Source organism: Leucoraja erinacea, chromosome 4 (assembly GCF_028641065.1).
Source record: "Leucoraja erinacea ecotype New England chromosome 4, Leri_hhj_1, whole genome shotgun sequence".
Taxonomy (NCBI): domain Eukaryota; kingdom Metazoa; phylum Chordata; class Chondrichthyes; order Rajiformes; family Rajidae; genus Leucoraja; species Leucoraja erinaceus.
The window spans coordinates 48,809,577-48,832,258 of NC_073380.1; the positions used below are offsets into that span (position 1 = coordinate 48,809,577).

The 22,682-nt window shown below is 38.9% G+C and overlaps 1 protein-coding gene across 1 annotated transcript; it reads left to right on the plus strand.

Moving 5' to 3' along the window:
* The first annotated feature begins 206 nt into the window (after positions 1–206).
* LOC129696363 (glucagon family neuropeptides-like) lies at positions 207–7,002 on the plus strand. Its single transcript, XM_055634200.1, has 7 exons — positions 207–533; positions 783–890; positions 3,619–3,753; positions 4,221–4,328; positions 4,829–4,960; positions 5,375–5,495; positions 6,598–7,002. Exons 2-7 carry the CDS (start codon positions 790–792, stop codon positions 6,604–6,606), a joined length of 606 nt encoding a protein of 201 aa, XP_055490175.1. The 5' UTR covers positions 207–533; positions 783–789; the 3' UTR covers positions 6,607–7,002.
* The last annotated feature ends 15,680 nt before the right edge of the window (positions 7,003–22,682 follow it).

Sequence of the window (22,682 nt, forward strand, 5' to 3'; positions counted from 1 at the left end):
CCCCCCCCCCCCCTCACCCCTCTCTCTACTTAATAATCCCGAAAACGCCCCGATAAGTACTGGTACCAAAGCCAGCGCAATGGAATTTTTAATTTTCCATGTTTATGAGTGGGCTATGACTTTGGTCAGATAAACGATGAGAAAGAGTGTTATATTCCGGGAGGAATATCGCAAGCTGATGACGTCTATTCGTGATACATGGTCTTAACGTGACTTGCACCGTGTCTAAAAAGAAGGAAAGCAGTCTGATTCATGAATAAAAATCCGAGGGCAAGTGTACAAGAAACAATAGTTCAAAAAAAAAGATAAGATGTAGACAAATGTTTACAAAGCCATCTGTTGCTATGTGTATTTCAAACATTGTTTGCAAAGATTTCTGATAATTGCATATATATAATAGCACGGAACGGTGGCAAATTGAACGGCATCAGCATCTCAGCGTCGCCTCAGTCAGTTGCCGTGAGGAAGATTTTATCAGAATCAGGAGTAAACCCGGACCACACCGCGTGCAAGACTCAACCAAACTGCAATAGGTACGTGAGAGGCAGCAAAGTTAGCTTTTCCTCAACCTCTAACTGCCGGGCGCTTCTTTGTGTTATCGCAAGATAGGACATATAAAGAGGATTTGTTTTTGTTTCTTAAAAGGAAAGGCAATGTATAAATAATTCTGTAACTTCTTTCTCTCATCGAGGGTACTCGTCAGTTCATGTCCATTTGCCCATCGCGGGACTGAAACGTGAATTTTGCTCTTGGGTTTTAAACTTTTGATATTCACTTTGCAGATTAAGAATGCCCAACAAAGCGACGATAGCATTCATGGTTGTGTATGGGATCATAATGCATTGCAATGTCTACTGTTCACCTACCGGGATGGATTACCCAGGATTTAGGTAGGAGCTCTGTTTTAGTTATTTAGTGGAGTTCACTTGTTTTTCTGCGCAAGCTTTACTGGTTTGGATCGGTGCCTTGTTTACACTTTATTTTATTCCCCCTTCTTTCCCCCCACTTTCCCTTTTAAATTACCGTTTCCAGCGGTGGTAGATGTGGAAGGTTTTTTTTTTAACTTGTTGACAGCAGCCAGCGATCCCGGGCGCCCCGCTCCGGCGATGCCTCTTGATTATTATCTCCCAATCTTGACGCGCAACGTGGGAGACAGGGAGGGATGAGATATGGGCGAAGAGCGGAGAGAGGGAGAGAGAGGGAGAGGGAGAAAGAAAGCGAGAGAGGGAGCACTGTAATTAACGAAGGCAGCGAGGTTTAAGGCTGTGTTATGGAGACGCACGGGAAGGTAGATGTGTAATTACAATGAAATAGAAGACTGTAGCCGGAAACCTGGACAACTTAAAGAAAGGAACTGGAATGACTGAAGGGAAGATGTAGAAAACAGACTGACGCATATATATATATGCTAAATATATATGTATACGCCGATTGCTTCTTGCAACCACGCCGGGGGACTTGAAGGCAAGCCCTCGTATCAGCTTTTCGCTGAACAGCACGTTTTACCCCAGTAGTTGAATTGTCTCCGTGTCGTGATATTGTTTCGTGTTGGAGAAACTGCTTCAATAGGTCGGTTCTGGGACTGTCTCGGAGGTGGTATGTCACAGCGCGTTTGTTTCGGTATGAATGAAAAGCATGTATCAGGCTGGGCGTCCTTTCATTTCGATTAGTCGGGAGTAACAGGGAGAGATTTGCGCGATTAGCACTGTACAGACACTGGGCAGGAGAGAGGTAGCGCAGATCGGTGAGGATTAACAGGGCGCCACTGCACGGTTCAGCCGGTCGTTGGTTGGCCCGATGGAGTTGATTGCTCGGTAAATTGAATGTAGAGACTTGAACCTAGTGGAAGTCCCGAGAGAGTCGGTGTGAAATCGCGTCAATTACAGGTCAGGGGGCGAGCCGGAGACTTCTGTTGCAAACGGAGAGCTGCCGCATTGGTTCAGGAGCGTTTATTAAATGTGTGAACAACCAGTCTAGCGCTAACCGATGATACACCTGATTTTTCAATCGGCTGTTTCCTGATGAAACCGTCTTCACACGCGGAGGTACATTTTTTAAATGTAAAAATGCAGCGACTGTTTTTTTTTTAAGTTTAAAATGTATGCAGGTGGAAATGTTGTTTCTTTCGTAGCACTACACTGGCAAGTTGGATTATTAAAAAAAAATGTGAATGCTTGTCGGTATTTAGCTATGTTTCGCGTGACAGACACGAAAAGCTGGAGTAACTCAGCGGGTCAGACAGCATCTCTGGAGGAAATGAATAGACGTTTCGGTTGGAGACCCTTCTTCAGACTGGCCTTACGCGTGTTGAGTTAGCCGGGCCGATTAGGAAATAATCCCATAATGGTTCACGAATTACCAGTAAACCGGCAGGTGCCTAAAACCCAGGCCACTGGTGAAAATGCTGACCCTGTCACCATCCGCGTGTATTTTCTTTAAAACAAATAATGGCGGTTTAACAGTTAAAATATCAAAGCATAAACTCGGAAACGCGTCTGAGGGGGTAGATTAGTACATCGGCCGCGAATATATATCGAATTGCCATATTGCCTAAAGCAAACGTGATGTTTTATGTTGAATTTATCGCATCTGGAGAATTGTGGGTCTAAAATAAGGAAACGCCCGGTGTTAATAGTCTCCGTGCATCATCTTGCCCTGATAATGCCCTTGGCTATATGCCCTGATATCTCGTTCTATGGCCTTGCGTCAAAATCTGTTTGTTAATCCTCATATGGTACGTTTTGCTACGTCTGCGGCGCCATATAAATATAAGATTGCTCTGTAAAGGCTGGTTCGCACGTTCTTGTTTCGTTCTGGACACCCGGCTATGATCGCCTCAAACTGCAACCATCAGACATGTAGACCAGCAATTGACCGCCAACAGTTACAGCAGTCGCTGGCAGCACAGAGTCATCATTTTGTTTAAGAAGGAACTGCAGATGCTGGAAAATCGAAGGTAGACAGCAATGCTGGAGAAACTCTGCTTCACCCGCTGAGTTTCTCCAGCATTTTTGTCTACCTTCAGAGTCATCATTTGTTTCCTTATCGTTATTAATGTAGCGACGCTACAGGGGTAAACTCGAACGCCAAAAATGGGTTTACATTTGTTCTTTTGATAAATATAAACCGATTGAAGTTTTGACGTTTTCCCTTATCACCCCTTCGGGAAAAATAAGTCATGAACATTTTAAACTTAATTTTGCCTCACCAAAGGCGCTGTGGAATAGGCCCATTATATCGTCTGTTTAAATTATTCAAGTCCCGAACAGACCTCGTACTCTCGGGAGAATAAGGCAGTGCACAATATCAGAAAGATTCCTGTAGCGTCCGTAGATTTTCGATTTGCAGGGTTATGAATTAGTTATGGGACTGAAGAACGTCAGTCCAAGTTGGGCACCACTTGTTAGTTTGCTCACGTCTGATGTGGATCCCGCTAGACTCCTACATCAATGCCTTAATCTCAATACTAAGCAGAGCCCGGCTCCGCAGACGAAAAGGAAGTAAATCTTACCCATAGAGAACATGCAAAGCAAATGAATGTTCACCCTGAACCGCTTCCACGCCACTTTACCATTTTGCCAAAGTGTACTAGATCTTAATTCTTTTGATCTTTTGTAGGGACGAAGATGAGGCGTATGATGAAAAGGGAAACTCGCTACCTGATTTGACTTACGAAACTGATCGAAATGGTATCCGAATTCCTTCATCGATGATTAGCGACATGAACACGTTATACTATCTGCCGGAGAAAAGGTGATCTTAATTTACATATACGTGTGCAAATATAATGCCGATCTTCGACGGGCGGTTTTGTGTTGGAGTTTATATATTTATCTGTACATTTATTTATTTATCAAAAGCTTACTTTAAAATGCAATTAATTGAAAAGGAAACGACGAAATAATTACAACATCACTTCACGAGTTATATGTCAAGGGGATGTGCAAAACGTGGGCTTCATAAAGTCGCGTGAATATGTTAATCAGTTCAATAATTAGGATGCCAGACCCGTTCATAAAGCTCTGCATTGCCTTGCAATTATCTGAAATATCTGCAATATCAAACGCGTTATCCATCTAAAACATATGAACAAAAACAATGGATTTAGTGACATTATCAGTGGTGGTCGAATCTATGTTAACAAATACTGCAATCTGAAACATTTCATTCTGATTGTGGATCGCTGATGCGCTCTTGCACTTGGTTTTTATGTATCTTAGATCGCAGAGAAACGCTGATGCACACTTTCATCAAGACGCAATCGTCAGAAAGCAAAATAATCAAATGCAGAGCTTCTTTAGATCGCTCATTCCAACAAAGCGCGATGGGTAAGTTTCTAACATTTAGAAATAATTTTTTTAAATCCTCATTTTCTAAACAAAATCCTTCCTGGATTTTATTTATGTGATATTGTCCAACATACCCATCTAATTTATTCTTTTTTTAAAATATTAATTTCCCTCTACCCTCCTTCCTTTGTTTCCCTCTATGTGTTGAAGCCTTCTTCCGTACCTCCCACCCCACCCCACCTTGAATAATGCTGTTTACATTTGTCATGAAGAACCGGGAAATCGCTGTTCGTGAACAGATCGCGCCTCGTTCAATCATCAATGTGTATTGTTGGGTAAACTAACCCAACAAGTATCAGCACCTCCAAATTAACGCGCACCACCAAATAAACCGTCACCATTCGTCATTCGAGGAGCGAGTTGGTAAAGTCTTGGTTGGCATGGGTCGGGTCGAGTCGGGTGCGGGATGTGTGTTTGAGCCTAAAATGTGCTGTGAGTACACATAGTGTTGGAGTCTTGATTTTATTTTTCGCCTGCAGTGCCGGCGACGTTGAGAAGGACTCGGAACCGCTGTCAAAGCGACATTCCGATGGCATCTTTACCGACAGCTACAGCCGTTACAGGAAACAGATGGCTGTCAAGAAATACCTGGCAGCTGTCTTGGGGAAAAGGTATAAACAACGGGTTAGAAATAAAGGACGCCGGGTATTCTATTTGTAGCGACCAGTGAACACTCACCCTGTGTACACAGCCCTGTCCAAGATTCGGTTCAAATGACTGAATGATCATCGCTCCTCTGTTATTTAAACATGTATTTATGTATGAAGTAAAGCTATTAAAAACGAATATTTTGATAAAAATATTGTTTTTTGTAAAACACTATAGAACGCACAAATTTACTTTGTGAATGATTCATTTTGGGTTATATATTACAGAGCATATAAAGTGTGCACAAGAACAATATCCATCTGAACGGCTGGTTTTATACGAAATACATAGCTATGTTGGGATATTGCTTCTTTATGTGTGTACATATACTGTATTCAAACTAAAATTAAAAGGATAGTGTTTTTCATCCACAACAGCCCTGAAGATATTAATATTCTCCAAATTTTCGACGACATATTCTTTGATGCCCTGCTTAGGCTTCTTCAGTTGGTTTATGATATTGATTTGGGAGAATTGCTGCAGCAGATGTCCCTGTCGGTGAGTTCTAGCATAGGCTGCTTACACACGAGACAAATTAAAGGCCACTGGCCCCAATAGCTTCTTAACATTATCTCAATCGACTTCAAACTCACATGTCGCCTTCAGTCACCAGACAAACCAAAAGCAGCACTTGTCAACAGTGAAACCTAGAAACAGATGTTGTGGGAAATACGGGACCTCTGCTGGTCACCTACCCAAATATGATGCACGGCCCTGTTAAAACGTGGTTCCGTCGTTTGTTAATCATTACAGACTGATCATACACAGATGACACAGGATCGAAAAAGTGCACGGGGATACCAGGGTCACGTTTTAACAGTCGCATCATATAAGGTGCTGCGGCCCAAAATTAAACAATGCAGGTAGATTTGGCTGTTTTAAAATCAATAAACATCAACACCACAGCTGAATTTCCCACGAGACCCCTCCAAAGGAAGGGAGAGAGATTAACTATTGCAGATAACCTCACACGAAGCTTTGGTACAATTTTATTTTACATAATTAGGGAGTGCTCCTTCCGCAAAAACGTTAAATCTCGACAATCTCATTATAATCGGAAAGGGGAGAGTAATTTAAACGCTTTTCTGCAGGTGAAAGTGCAAAAGAGTATTGGCTTTATCTCAAAATCGGCAACCTAATAAAAAAAAAGCTCTAACTATCTAGTAATCATATCCTGAATGATCAATATAATTACACTTTAGAAAATAGGTTTCACTTTCCCAAGGCGACTAAAACAGGCATGTGAGTTTCAAAAGTTAAACGAGACCCTGGTTCAACGCGAAACGGATTGGCCCGTGTATCTATGAACAGTGTTCATGATTAAATTACAAGTAATATAAACATTACATTTCAGCGGAATCATAAACGTGCTGGTCATGTGTACAAGATTGATTGCTAAAGAAAGTCACCGTAGAAAATGCAAACTTCGCGGTTTTAGTGTATTTTATCATTTATTTTGCAGTAGAAATAAGAACTAAACCAGTCCCAGGAAGGGCAGAAGTATAAAATATCCTTTTAGGATTTAAAAAAATAGCACATAGGCATTTGAATCTACGTCTGCATGAAATCTATCTTATTTTAATTTTGCATTCTCCTCCAGGCAAATTGACCCAGGATGCAGCTTGCGGCTTTGGTGCCTTGTTCGTCATTTAAATCGATATGAATTACAGAGGGTTTATTATTTTTTTCTTTTTTTCTTTTTTAAAAGCGGCCCTACATTGCTGCAACACATCAGCTTACACTTGAGGCTCTTGCCTTCTCGGATCTCGTGGTGTTTTCGTTGCAAGTTGTATTTGAGTCGGTGATTTCTGTACTGCACTAAGTGTGGTGTTCAGCCTGTGAGAACTATTAACTATTCTAGACGTCTTAATAAAATGTTGTGCTTCGTTAATGTTTGCGTGACCAAACGACCTTATGTATAATCATAGGGACACGAGATGCCTTAGTAAACTTTACACAGACTACAGACATTTGATCGACCTTGATTAAACAATAATAGAAACAGCACTTCTGGACATCGTTTTATTTCCGCAGTTGTGAGTTGAGGTATCAAAAGCTGAGGCGTGTAGCTTTAATTTAACAGGGATTCAATCATTAATGTCTATAAAAAAACGTTGTAAAGTTTGAATTAATGTTCTTTCATAAACGTAACATCATCTAATTCTTTCATACGTGATGTGAACGCGTTTGCTATAATAATGCAATGCATAATTTAAAATTAAATTGATTATAATAGTTACATATTTTGCGATGGACCCAAATATCTCTAACATCCCACAAAAATGCCCCATATACGCCCGACGTATAGATAAAAGGCCCACGTCAAAGTCTGATATTCTGAAAAGTTAGGTTTGGACTAATCTCAAAATGAAATCTCATACCGCCCAACATTCCACTCATGATCGAAGCACCTTCGTTAAGAAAAATATCGATTTCTAATCGAATCGACCCCGCCCCCGCCCCGCCGCTTCATTCAGTGAAAGTATTGACTTTTCCAAGTGTACTTGCTCTGGTGCACTTTAATCTCTTTTGCCTGAATTCATTTATACTTCCAAGACTGTGTGACTCTTATTTACAATTGTAAATTCTCGAAAATGTGAATTAAACTCTAATTAGTTAATGTCTAACACTCGTTAACCTTATTCGATCCCGATAAAGGACAATGGGCGCCCCAATTTCAGGTTCGTTCTTTAAGCGATCCAGGGAAGCTGTGAGAAATATTTGCCCACATCTAAACCAGAACCACAAGGGACTGTATTCAGTATTCAGTATTTACTTTAATGTCATTTTAACTGAGTACTTACATACACAGAAGAAACGAAAAATTGTTTCTCAATCAGTTCCCCTCAGTGTAGTTAATAAAACAGAATAAATACATACAGCTTTAAAATTAAAATTAACATATCTAAAATAGGCCTAAAAATTGAAATAAAAACAGACATTCAGACCGAACAGTGGCTTTGCTTTGACAGGTGCCTAGCTGTCAAAGTTTGGGCGAGGTTAGATGTGTTGGTGTATGATGTATGGGGAGGGGACACAGTCTGTTAACCAGTCTTATTGCCTGTGGGAAGAAGCTGTGGAGCATCCTGCTGGTTCTGCAGCTGATGCTCCTGTACCTCTTCCCAGATGGCAGAATGGAGAAGATGTGGTGATAGGGGCCCTTAATAATGGAGATGGCTCTGCGGATGCCAGGCTTCTGATAGATCTCCAACAGGAAAGGGACTGCTGGATGTTATACGTTCAATACTTGTTGGTCGCTCTTGTTCTTCCTCCAGCAGCTGTAGACAAAAATACAAAGACAGGTACCATCCCCACTAGCTAATTTACACCAATTCAGGTTCATGGAATTAAACACGGCCACAAAATTCAACTGATACACCAGGATGAATTAGTTGGCCAGTAGACAGATCCATTGACAATCTTTCCTTTGAACATTAAGGTCTGACAAAATTCTAATCATATACACTGTAACTCTTCCAGAGACAGCTGTCAATAGTTGCACTCTTAACATCTAATAAAAAAGGGACTTTAATGAATCAAATTTGACCTGCTCTACCTTATAAAGGTCTCTCTGAAAGACCTTACAGTTAATGCAAATACTTCAATTTCCCAAGTAGTTACATAATTATAAAAAATAATAATATTTGACAATTCTAAAAACATATTTATTCAACAAGTTTAAGACAGCACAGGTTGAGGTGATATAGTTTCCACAACATACTGATGGTAACAATAATGATTGAACAGCTTGTAGTTGATCAATTGGAGTGATCATGGATTTTCCAAACAACCTGGAGTAAACTCCATTATTCTGAAATAACTGGTAGTACATTTAACTTTTCCATAATGTTAAGCGTTTAACAGGCAATTTGAACCGTCGCCACTGGCACAGCCAAAACCTTGCCTTTTTTGGTAGGAATGGACAGTTTAACTATAAATCTCATAGGTTTATTTCATTCAAAGGGTGCTTTCAAACCATAGCAGAAATCAGTCTTCCTCAGTTTGGTATCTGCATAGGTTGACTTGTTTAGTTTAGTTTTTTGTCATTAGTACCGAGGTCTAGTGTAAAGCTTTTGTTGCATGCTAACCAGTTGGCAGAAAGACACTACATGATTACATTCGATCCATTTACAGTGTATAGATCCATGATAAGGGAATAATGCTTAGTGCAAGATAAAGTCCAGTAAAGTCCAAATAAAGATAGTCTGACGGTTTCCAATGAGTTAGATGGCAGTTCAGGACTCCTCTCTAGTTTTTGATAGGATGGTTCAGTTGCCTGATAACAACTTGGAAGAAACTGTCCCTGAATCTGGAGATATGCGCTTTTGCACTTCTGTACATCTTGCTTGATGGGAGAGGGGAGAAGAGGGAGTGACCGAGGCGAGACTTGTCCTTGATTATGCTGGTGGCCTTGCTGAAGAATGGAAGGGAGGTTGGTTTGTGTGATGGCATGGGCTGGGTCCCCAATTCTCAGCAGTTTCTTGCCATCTTGGATGGATTTGTTCCCAAACCATGTGGCGATGCATCCTGATAAAATGCTTTCTACGGCGCATTTGTAGAAGTTGGTGGGAGTTGTTGGGGACATGCCAAACTTCCTAAGCCTTCTGAGGAAGTAGAGGTGGTTGGTGGTGTTGCAGTTAATGGGCCTCAGAGCCATTGCTGGATTGCCCTCTGACCGTTGAGGAGAAAGCTCTTTGTGTAGGAATCATGCAGAAATAACGTTTATTTCTACAACCAGTTGATTCTGGATTCATGGACTGGAGCATTAATTCTCTCCTAATGCTGGGATGTTTCAAAAGTAAACTTAATAAAATGCCTATTTGCCAAAATTGACACTTAATGCAGATATTTACCAGATCCGAATAATACCACAACCAATATGATGACGATGTCATGAAATACTTCTACAAATGGGAAGTAATTATGCTTTTGGGGGAAATAAATGTAATCTGGATCTAGCTTGTAAGTCATAACCAAGCTTGTTGGTGTTCAAAAGGACTTTGCACTGATGAAAGAGCCATTGCTTTAGAGTAGAACATGGTCTCAAGCAATATCTTTTGCAGGACCTTGGGGACAGAAGTGGTGCGTGGGACCAAATCAGTAACTTGTTAGAGGCTGTAATTCTTTGTATAATTTGATAGTAATTAAGGCATGAAGGGAATTCACTCAGTCCTTTTAAATAATTGCACATGCAGAGCAATGCATCAAATATCCGCATTAATAGCAATTACTATTTTTTCTAGTATGTGCAAAAAAAGAAGGCATTAGAGTGAAATCGGCTTGTGATGAAGTAAAGGACAAGTGTGTTTGTCAAATTGTTAGATACCATACTTGCTCCTATGCCAATTGAAAAAAACTGTATTTGGAAATGAACATCAGTGTCAAATTGATAAATCACCCCATGTTAGTTTGGTTTTGATTTTGGTTTTTGATACGAAATTATAACTTTAGCACTCATTTCACATCAGTAACTGTGAAATGTTGTTTGCACAACAAGCCTGAATAATAGTGCATGCCCTTGTGTCAATCTGTGAGATGGCTCAGTAGCTGTGACGATGTTGAAATGATTATCATGGCTTACTATTGCTGCTTTGATGCACACATATAGCTGTTTGCCAAGGGCTTTATTATGGGGAAAAGACGGTACATAAAATAATCTGCCAGTAAATTTAGATCTTCAGTATTAGTAGCATATTAGTAAACTGCTTTTAATACCAGGAATTGAGAATGACAGTTTTTTTTCTAACACTGAAAACATTAAACATATTAATAGATTCTCATCACTCATAGATGATTGTCTAGCACCTTTTCAAAAATGGCTTGGCACAGGATTATAGGACAACACAACTTTAATTACACAAGTATAAATAGATGTGGATGAATAATTGTTCTGTGACTTGGTCTCCTTTGGTATTAGAACTGGGTTTGAGAAATAATCAGATTATTGGCTAGACTACCAAAGGGTAGAGGCGGTGAGGCAAGAGGTCATGTGTGATCTTCATATTTCTAGTTAAGACCACCAATGCTGTTTGTTAATATGAAACAATTTTGACAATTGCATTACCTTCTTTCAAAATTGTTTTTGCATGCAAGCAGATCACACTTGACCTCTTGTTATGAGTGAATACACTTTACTCATATTTCATTCCTCCTTTCAATACAAGAAAAACATGGATGCTAGAAATATGAATTAAGAAGGAAAATGCTTGAATCATACAATAGGCCAGACATCAATAGGCCAGCGGAGTCAAGGGATATGGAGAGAAGGCAGGAATGGGGTACTTATTGTGGATGATCAGCCATGATCATATTGGATGGCGGTGCTGGCTCGAAGGGCCGAATGGCCTACTCCTGCACCTATTATCTATTGTCTATTATCATGAATGAGGAGAGGACTTCACATTTTTAGCATAACCATGTGGGATGTATCTTATATCTTCTGCATGACTATTTTTTATTGATTTGGTATGAATAAAATACCAGGATAGAATGAGAATGGAAGTTATGGTTTTGTTTAATTGAAATGGTAAATTACATAATAACCACTGAAATCACCAACTATTTATGAATCTAAATTTAGTCCCCTGTCATCATTTTACCATTGATTACTTTACAGCCAGAATATAGAAAGGCAATGATTTAACATTTTTACCATTGTATGAAAGATTTGGAGAGCAGTGGTCGCAGAAAGTGATGGGAGACCTAGTGACTTACAAAAATATTACCAGGAAAAAAGAGAAGGTACTGAAAAACACAAAAGTGTGGATACAAATATATCTTTTAAGGTCTTGTAAATACATATTAAAAACAGAAAGGTTAAAGTGAAGCTACAGTATCTTCCAAATGCAAGTTTATTTCTTAAATAAAATGGGTGAAATGATAAGTACAGAGAAACACGGGGAAAAGATCATGGTATTAAAGCTGCTAATTAATTTCAAACTACTTTTGCACTAAATTCAGTCTTGTTATGTTGCTTTTTTTCTCCATTTATGTCTTGAACCTGAGAACATCCTCCTCTGTGGTTATATGATTCCCTTAGTACTTACACTGATGTCCCAAAGCATTCGTTTGTTACCCATGTAAGAAAAGACCTCCTGTGCTGATATCTGCCTCCTGTTGTGAATCACCAGTATGAGCTTCTAACTCATATTACTCCTTCTACTAATAAAAGGGAAGTCACAGGCACCATGCTGTTCTTTACTTTGTGGAAATAAAAACTGCCACTGTGAATTTTGAAAGTTTCTTATGCAATGTTCAATGCTGATTTCACTTGGAATCTGGGAGACATAAATAGTGGACCAACCAAAGTCAGAGATGAAAATGATATAAACTTATTGGCAACTTTCAGTGTTTTCTGTTGCTGAATGAATAGTGCGGTTCCATGCTTTAGCTCAATGATTTGCACTTGATACAGACCTTGCGATAGTAGGCTTGACATTGTTGCATATTGCTGTTGCAATTACAGAGTAAAGGTTGTGCTTCATGGTATTGCTTACATGTAGCTACTGTCTGATATACTTGAGAGATCGGGACAAAATAACATTCTTGGAGAGTCAGGTTAATAGTAGTCTCGGTCAAAAATCTATGAAGATCTATCTGCTACAGGTTGTTGTGGTTGACTTTTGATACTTCCCTTTTGTCTCAGCAGTGAGATTGGATGAGATCATGGTGGATGAAAATATTACCAATTCAACAAATATTGGAAAACTGCTAAAACCAGAAAATGCTGAAATGCACAGTAGGTCAGACAGCATCTGGAAAAGAAAGGGTAAGCTAATGTTTTGAGTTTCACAGCTGATCAACCTTCTGTGCATTTCCAGTATTTATTGATGTTAAATTTGTCAGAAATTACTGCATATATGAGCCTATTGGAACAGATGTATTATTCAATTAAGTTAACGGAATTGTGCCCCTAAGAGTTCAACTGCTCGTAATATAGTATGGGAAGTGAGCAGCATAATGGTATTGGCCTAGGTATATGCAACAAAAAATATCCAGTTAAATTTATGGCACAATAGTCTAATTGAAATATCCTCAGATTTACTGGATCTACCAATGTAATTTCAAGAAACTATCAGGGCGAGTGATGTATCTCGAAAACTGTGTACTATTCTCAACAGAAACATAATTCGGACCTTCAAGGATATAGCACATTGTCCAGAATGCTACCTGTTTTACAAAAACTATACATATATTCTCTGCAACTTCTAAAATGAAGTGAGATTTGATCAGGTTTCATGATTTGAAAGGATATCATTCTATTAATCAATAACAATCTAAGATACACCCTTATCTCTGGCGTTCACAGAGTTATAGGCTGAGGAAACAAAACAGTTTTGTGGTCTAAAATTTTGGAGCCCCATGCCAGTGCAGATGGCAAAACCTAAGTGCAGGACACCCAGCAAGTTCAGGACTTTTGTTTTTAATAATGGTGTCCCAACCTTCTGGGACACTTGAGTTATAAGCCCATAAGGTCATAAGTGATAAGAGCAGAATTAGGCCATTTGGTCCATCAATGCCATCATTCATGGCTGATCTATCTCTCCCTCCTGATCCCATTCTCCTGCCTTCTCCCCATAACCCCTGACATCTGTGCTAATCAAGAATCGATCTATCTCTGCCTGAAAAATATCCATTGACTTGGTCTCCACAGCCTTCTGTGGCAAAGAATTCCACAGATTCACCACCCTCTGACTCAAGAAGCTGGGCTGAGGGGAAGTTGGAAATGTCAACTGTTTAATGCAAAATTATTGACATTTCTCAGGATGTTTTGGCCAAATATTTTGTTTATCTGTGAGAACCAAAGCAAGCACATAGCACTGGGCCACAGCGTAGCATGATTTCAGGGCAACCTTGAAGCTTAATACAGTTATTCACAAATGAAGCATAGATAGGAAGTCTAACATACTAATCCTAATGTAAACGTTTTCTGCATTTGACTTTTCTGAAAGAAGCTCAGTCAACACAGGTGTAGACTTTCATTTTTTTTGGTTAATGCTATTGAATAGTTGATGTGATCACAACATTCTCTATGTGCTATTTGTAGTTCACAACTTATTCAGATAATTCTGTACTAATAGCATTGGTACTGAGGAGACATGTCATCACTGTAAAGTCTGAATGAGTACGTCATTGTCTATGTTGTGAATGGTTTTTATGCTCGATATAATTGGTCTGCACTGCATGTGGGTTTTTGCATGCTCTTAAGACAAAATCTTAAAACTGATTTTTGCGTTACCCATGTAAATGCACTTTAAACATGTCAGAGAACAAAGTTTTCATATCTATTTTGTAGCTATAAATACAGTTTTCTGTTTACCATGTTTTCTTAGTTCAATGTGTACAGTAACTTAAAAAAAAGGAATTTTAAAGGAGATTTTTTTCTGGTATACATAACCATTTTCCTTGAATTTTTATAGGTCCCGACCCGAATTAGTTACTAATTATCTTTCCCTGGCAAACTGTAACACATTTCCATTGCTGACATCAATGGAACAGGATAGCATTAAAAAAAAAATGCTCATAGATTTTACGTAGCCTGCATTTTTCTCTTATTGAAATTAAGGTAAAATTATTTGAATAAAAACATTTCTTAGGTCTTAAACATATTCACTTAGGTTGGTTAACTTTTCAATCAGTGAATTATCCATTTTATTTATAATCAATTTAATGTTAAAATAATGATGTTGCACTTTAGGTTCATTATAATATTTGCTAACATTCATTCAGCTCGCGTAAACCTTTTGATTTTAACGCAAGACATATCCATCTGACAGAATTAAATTAAGTAGCTGCTAACAATACACTTTTATTCAAACGTTAGCACAGTTTATGTAAGCTATTATTTAAATTGATTATTCCTTCTAACAGAATCATTTTCATGGTAGTATAATGTACTTACATCCCTCATCTACTCAGTCACTGTGGTCTATGGAAGCAAGGCAGCAAGATGCAGTGAAATGTTACTTTTGTTTGCTGCATGATCTTTGACATCTTCAAATACAATATTCCAAATTCTGTAACATTTTTCACCCAACTACCTCAAAGATGTCATTCAGGTTGAGAGTTTAAACATTAATATTTTACACGTCTGCATAGAAGAGTATGAGGAAGTCATTAATATTAATCATAACACAACATAACAGCTTGGTCTGACAATAGTTCTGAGTGGTAAGGAATTTATCTTTGGCCAGTAAGTGCACATTCATAGTGCTGGATATATGTTGTGCTTTGTGCACTGAAATGCAGGTCCATTTATGCACTGATATTTGTTACTTTTTCCATTGTGAATCAAGGTATCTAAAGTTTAGAGTGAGATAAATATAAATTTGCATTAGGTAAGACTTTTCACGCTGACGTAGATACATGGCTGATACTAAAATCGCAAATTGTTTTTCTTGCAACTTCCTTATTGTACTGGTAGGTAATAAAAAAACTGCCAACCAAAGGTTATATAAATTATAACACATAATGTGTTGTTTAAAGAGGCATCATCCAGAACCAAAGCTAGACAGCTCATTGTTATGAGTAATAACTGTAATTGGTCAGTGCCAAAAACAATGTGTTACACTATTGTTCTGCTTCCATAGATACAGAAATATTATTACAATAGTAATGGAATTAAATGTGATTCCTAATATTATTAAAGTCATGGCCGATGGCAAGATTTTATATATAGTGTGGCTCACTGCCAATACTGGCAATCACTGGCAAAGCAATGGAGATGGAATACAAGCAAACTGAATGGGATTTTGGTGTGAGTGCATCCACGATAATGAGCACAGTTTTGCTCTCCTTATTTAAGCAGAGGTATCCTGGCTGTAGGGGTGGTGCAGTAAAGGTTCACCAGAATGTTTCCTGAGATGAGGGAATTTTCTTATGCAGAAATGTGGAGCAGAGAGGGTACAAACTTCTGGGAGGTGAGAAGAATGAGTGATCAAATTGAAACATATCAGATTTAGGGGCTTCACAGTAGGTACTTTGGCTGGGGAGTGTAAAACTCAATACCTTAATCTCAGGATCATGGCTGAGATGAAGAGGTATCTCTTGTCTCACAGGGTTATGGATCTTTGCAATTGTGTATCTCTGGGAGTTACCTGGTTGATCAAAGGCTTGGGATTAGGCAAGAAAATGGAGAGGAGAACAAAGAACAGATCAACCACAATCTAACTGAATGGCAAAGCAGGCATGGGCTGATGTGGTCTCCACCTGTTCCTGTCCCTTGTGTTATATTGGAAACACTTTTCACTGTGCCTCGGTACACGTGACAATAAACTAAACAGAAACGGAAACTGGTAATGAACAATGAAAATGATTGAATCTTTGGTTTTCCATTTTCATTTGAACAAACTTAAACGAAGTGGAATTATTTTAGTTAACAACCTTTCTCACTTGGTGTGTTCACTTGAGAAACATGAAACAACTGCTATCTTAGTGAACTCCAGATAATCTCGGATCTTAGTATTGTACGCAGTTACAATATTGGTAAATGCACTGTAACATTTAATACAAAACAAATATCAATGGAAGATTTTCCACCAGTGTCTTATTTATATTGTCTCATATGCTGCTTCAGAAGTGTATTAATATAAAATTAGCTGTATACTAAGGGGTTGGTCTCCTTAATAGTCTCCTGGGAGTTGTCCCAATCTTCTTGGCATTCACAGAGGTTGCAGTCTTACTGAAATACAAGGTGGAGTCCAGGGTGAACCACAGATCATAGAACTTCATTTTATAAAAAATGTAAATATTTTTGTCCTTTCCCTCCAAACATTAAAACTTAGTTGATATCAGAAAGTTTAGTTTAGAGGTGCTGCGTGGAAACATGCCATTCGGCCCTCCGAGTCCACGCCGACCAGCGATTACCCGTACACTAGTTCTATCCTGCGCACTAGGGACAATTTACAGAAGCCAATAAACCGACAAATCCGCATGTCTTTGGAACATGGGAGGAAACCGGAGCACCTGGAGGAAACCCACGCGGTCAAACTCCAGTCAGACAGCACCCACAGTCAGGATCGAACCCGGGTCTCTGGCGCCGTAAGACAGCAACTCTATTGCTGCACCACTGTGCCGCCCTGAAGTGTTTGAATGGAGCTTAGTGCAAATACCTATAAAGACATTTTTTTTCAAATGTGCCAGCAGCATAATTTAGATCAGCTGATCTGATACTGATTTTGAAAGTGAGACTGGGACTTGCAGGATTCTATCCTGATGATCGCAAATTCCTGATCTGAAGGTCACAGAATTGATCTTGAATGTGCAATAATACAATGGGTCATAGGTTAAGGCCATAATTTAGCACCATTGCCTTTAAAACCATTGTTGCTGCGTTGTACACTCTGAAACAGGTGTCAGGGATTATGGGGAGAAGGCTGGAGAATGGGTTTAGGAGGGAGAGATAGATCAGCCATGATTGAATGTCGGAGTAGACTCGATGGGCCAAATGGCCCAATTCTGCTCCTATCACTTATCACCTTATGACCGCATTAAATTTAATCTCACATGTGATTAGATTGGATGTTTTACACATGACATAATTTGCACTATTATTTATTGGAAATAATAGTACATTGGAATAGTAGATTCTTAAAATAATCTGACCTAGATGTACTTGCTGCTTCTATTGCTAATGAGTATTTATGCTCCTAATGCAAATTCGGGGCAGAAATTGGCCACTCGTCTCCCTCACGTCTGTGCTGCCATTCAGTTACACTGCAGCTGGGATAGTTTTACCATGTGATATAGTGAACCCTTGTTTCCCTTGTCTCCTGGGATTTAATTTACTCAATCCAGTGGAATCAAATTTTAAAAGTGGAGTATAGCACTCACTCTGTTTATGTTATTTATGTTATAACACTCACACATTATGATCCAAGGCTAAATGTCTTATCCTCCTAGTTCTCACAGACCCACATTTCCCACATGGAAAAAACAAATTAGATGAATTAGTTTAGTAGCTTATTCTGATAATGTTGATGTGGTGACTGGTTCTATGTCATTCGACTCTATGTCATTAATTAGGGAATCATCTATGATGGCTCCTGTCCATGCCGTTACCTCAGGAACCCCCTAAGGATCCACAGTTGATCCCCTCCTATTTTTAATCTACACACTGATCCATTTGAAAACCAATTTCCAAGTGTAGACTTACAATAGCAACTCTATCTCATCACCACTTCTGACTCATGCACTGTGTCCAGATAGTCAGACTGCTTGTTTGATGTTCAATTATGTATGAGAATTGCCCTTCAGCTAAATATTGGGCAGCTCAAAGGCTTTGTCTTCAGTTCCCATCAATCTGGTATTATTTTTTTCTTTGCTCTGCCTGTTGCACTAGTGTTTGCCTTGATTGCATTCATGTGTAGTATTATCTGATTTCATAGCATGCAAACAAAAGCTTTACATGGTATCTAAGTACATGACAATGATAAACCTAAACCTAAACCTAAACACAAACTCTTCTCTAGCCACTAACTCAATCCTTTTGCCTGGTATGTCTGAAATGGAAGCAGATAGATTGCATTTTTGATTCAACTTAATGATGAGATTTGGACTATGTATCTGTGTCATTTTTAGAACCATCTATTGTCATCTGTTTACTGTATTGCCCGACTTTGCCTTAATAGATCTGCTTCTGAAGCACTCATCCAGTCACCTTTTTTACCTCTATACTTGACTGATCTAATGCACCTCCACTGCCTGCCTTTCTTGCTCCTCTGTAATCTTAGAGTCATTCAAAATTCTGCTGCTAATTTCTTCACGCACTAAATTCTGACCTACATTGGCAATGGTGCTAGTATGCCTCAGATTGTTAAAAATGTCTCTACTTAATGGTGCTAAACTGACAAAATTAATCTGAGATAACAATCAGAGATAAATTCTCTGAAATAAACCAGCCACAATTTGTACTTGAAATAAAAATAGAAAATACGTCGGGCAGTGCCCATGGAATAAGAATGAGATTGATGTTAGAGATGATTCAACTTTCATTGGAACTGCACATGAAGGGTGTGCGAGACACAAAGGGTTGAGGAAATGGAGTTGTGATTTTCTCACATCTATTGCCTGCAAACCTGGTTTTCTTGTAGGGTGTAAATGAAGTTGTTATGTTCAATATAAGTTCATAAGTTATAGGAGAAGAATTAGGCTATTCGGCCCATCAAGTTTATTCCATCATTCAATCAAAGCTGATCTATCTTTCCCTCTCAATCCCCTAACCCCTCACACCTGTACTAATCAAAAATCTATCAATATCCACCTTAAAAATAATCACTGCCTTGGTCTCCACAGCCTTCATCACCCTCTGACTAAAACAAATCCTCCTCATCTCCTTTCTAAAGGTATGTCCTTTTATTCTGAGGCTATGGCTCAGTCTTAGACTCTATCACTAGTGAAAACATCCTCTCCCAATCCATTCCACCCAGACCTTTCACTATTTGGTAAGTTTCAATGAGGTGTCCCCTCATCCTTCTAAACTCCAGCGAGTACAGGACCAGTGCCATCAAATGCTCATCATAAGCTAATCCAATCATGCCTGGGATCCCTGGGATATCACTGACTTATGTTGTTATATAGTTTTATAAACTCTTCGCTGCCTCATTCATTATTTGATGGAAAATAATAATAATGTGCATGCATGGTATCAATAGACTGCAATGGTGAGGGCAAAGCTGCAGCTGCTGGTTTAGTGACTGAAGCATGAGTTCCATGCTTGGATAGCCAACATCGTTACTGGAGCATATTTGACGCACTTAGCTGGAATAACATTGGGGCCATTAAATATAAATAAAGTCTCTGTAATGTATTAACAGGTTTCCAGTCTGTGTTCACTTGTGGTGATTTAAGAGCAATCCAGGACCCAGCTGTAAACATCATTTTTTGTCAAACTGCATTTTATGTAAGGGTGATTCAGACTGGATAGAGGCCAGTGGAATCCCAGTAAAGCTGATTGGAACTGTCAAATATTCAGGTTGTCAAATACTCCTATCTATACTATTTGCTTTATGGAACCAACCCAAGAATGTAACCTATCTTGACCTGTATCTGTGATGTAACTTAGAGTTTGGATAGTTATGGGATCCTAGGTTAGAGATGGAGACTATTGGACTATTGGATACATGATAAACTGCAATATTTAAGTTTTACGACTAATGGTACAGCTGGTAGAGCATCAGAGATCTTGCCCTCAGGTCTGTATATGTGGAGTTTGCATGTTCTCACTGTGACCAGGTTGATTTCCTCCAGGTGATTTGGTTTCCTCCCAAATCTTGAAGGCATGTGGGTTTGTGGGTTAATTGGCCTCTGTAAATTACCCTCAGGGTGTAGGGTGTGGATACAAAAGTGGGATAGCATAGAACTTGTGTGAATGGTAATCTATGGTCACTGTGTTTCCATGCTGTGTCTTTCAATCAATTTGATAAGTCATTGTTATACTTAGAATGTAAAGACAGAAAGAATGGCGAGAAGGGGAAGCGGACAGGTGGAAAGGACAGGAAAAAAAAGGTTGGTTAAGTGAAATGCATCTTGATAAGTGAAGGCAGATAGGAAAGCAAAAGGAGAAACTTACAGGCTGGACGGCAAGGAAAGGGGAGGAGTGGAAAGGAGGAATGTGGCGAGAGGACGATGGAGGAAAATTAGTAAACTGATGGAACAATCAGATCAGTGAAACAAATAAGGAATTATTGGACTGATAGAATGTGAAGAGAGGGATGAAAAGGACATAAGATAAATATTCTTGCAGGGAGAGATTAATTTGTGAGTAGATAAAAATAAAGAACGAAAGAGGAGGAAGTGTTTGCGTGTTGTGCATGCACGAGCAAATGTAAAAGCAAGAATGCAACATCACTAAAAATTACAGAGCATGATCAAAGGTTGCAGAATTGAAAAAATCTTTTCAACCATTTTCGTTTTATCCACAGATCATTTCATTTTTGAAGTGGTAGTTTCTGCTTTAGGTGGCAGGAATAGATTAGCAGGAGTTATAATATATGGCTGTTGCATGCCGAGAATAATGAAACCATTAGCACATTTTAACTTCTGTGTTACTGTCATTTCCTATTTATCTAATTTAAGAAGAAATAGAATTAAGTTAGGAGGTTTTAAATGACTGCAGGACTTCTGATACTCTAAATAACAGTGAGTAAATGTAGTAATAAAGAGATAAATGGAATGAACAGGAAGGATGTTTCATTTTAAACTTCTTAAGAGAATTTGCAACATTTACCTACTACCCAAATGCAAATTGTTGTTACCGTCTTTTGTTTTCTTAGAGCTTCTTTTAGATTAAAAGTGTAGACCTGCCATTTCTGCTTAGTTGCAGTCAAATCTTTAGTTCAGCTATCATTAGAACTGTATAGTTTTCTAACTTGAAATGCCTGATTGACAAATTCATGTCTATTATGAGAGGTTAGCAATTGCAGATAAATATCCATCATGTGAAAACAATAATACACAATTGATGACGATTATTAATGTTATCATAAAAAGACACAAAGTGCTGGAGTAACTCAGCGGGTCAAGCAGCATCTCAGGAGAACATGGAAACATGGAAAGGTGATGTTTCGGGTCGGGACTCTTCTTAAGTCTGGGACCCTTGGGTCAGGACCCTTTTCCGACCTGAAACGTCACCTGTCCAAGTTCTCCAGAGATGCTGCCTGGCTGGCTGTGTCACTCCAACACTTTGTGTCCTTTTGTGTAAACCAACGTCTGCAGTTCCTATATTAATGTTCACATTATTAAAATTATGTTAGCATTATTTTGTATAGTCTTTCAAGCAAAGTGGCATTTAGTGTGGCAATAACATCTGTACAAAATTGAATGACATGCTTAGTCTGTGAAGTGAGAAATGTCTCACAGAGTATGTGTTTACAATTTCTTACTTCAGGTTGTAAATAGGGACATTATTATTAATGATGTCCATGGAAATGAGCAGAGCAAATCAGGTGACTATTGAATGTGATTATATTCATCACTGTACTTGCTTTGACACGCTTAGTAGAAAAAAACAAAGCACTATTGTTTCCTAGACATATCATGGATCACAAATATATGATTTATTTCTCATTAGACTGCAACCTTCAAAATTTATTTCATGTTGTTGTGCTTATGAAATGATGTCGTCAAAAGTTTATCATTTTGTTAAGCTTGCACTTTGATCGGTCAGATATTTAGTGTGCAGAACTCTGAGTAAAGTTTCAAATGGATGTTTAGCAGGGTAACTTATGAAGGAACAAGAAACTGCAGATGCTGGTTAATCCACAAAAGGACACAAAGTCCTGGAATAACTCACTAGTCAAGCAGCATCTCTGGTGAACATGGATAGGTGAATGTTGTCCTATCCGTGTTCTCGGGAAATAGACACAAAATGCTGGAGAAACTCAGTAGGCCAGGCAGCATCTCCGGAGAGAAGGAATGGTGAAGTTTCTTGTTGAGGCCCATCTTCTGACTCCAGAGATGCTGCCTGTCCCACTGAGTTACTCCAGCATTTTTAGTCCTTTATTTAATTTATAAAGGAGTATGCAAGGCACTACAGTTGCGAGGAAATACAGTTCAAAGTGTAGAATAATAATTGGGGTGGATGGATTCACTATATTGGACTGATGGTTATTATCAAATTGCTGTTTCTGGAATAGAGCAGAGTACTGGTTGCTGATGAGGAGCGTTTTCACTGGCAAAAGCAAATGG

Bases quoted from the DNA above. Each gene is read 5' to 3' on its own strand.
- LOC129696363 (XM_055634200.1), top strand. From the start codon at position 790: ATGCCCAACAAAGCGACGATAGCATTCATGGTTGTGTATGGGATCATA. The intron at 3,754-4,220 runs GTGATCTTAATT...TATGTATCTTAG, and splicing joins TACTATCTGCCGGAGAAAAG to ATCGCAGAGAAACGCTGATG. The intron at 4,329-4,828 runs GTAAGTTTCTAA...TTTCGCCTGCAG, and splicing joins ATTCCAACAAAGCGCGATGG to TGCCGGCGACGTTGAGAAGG.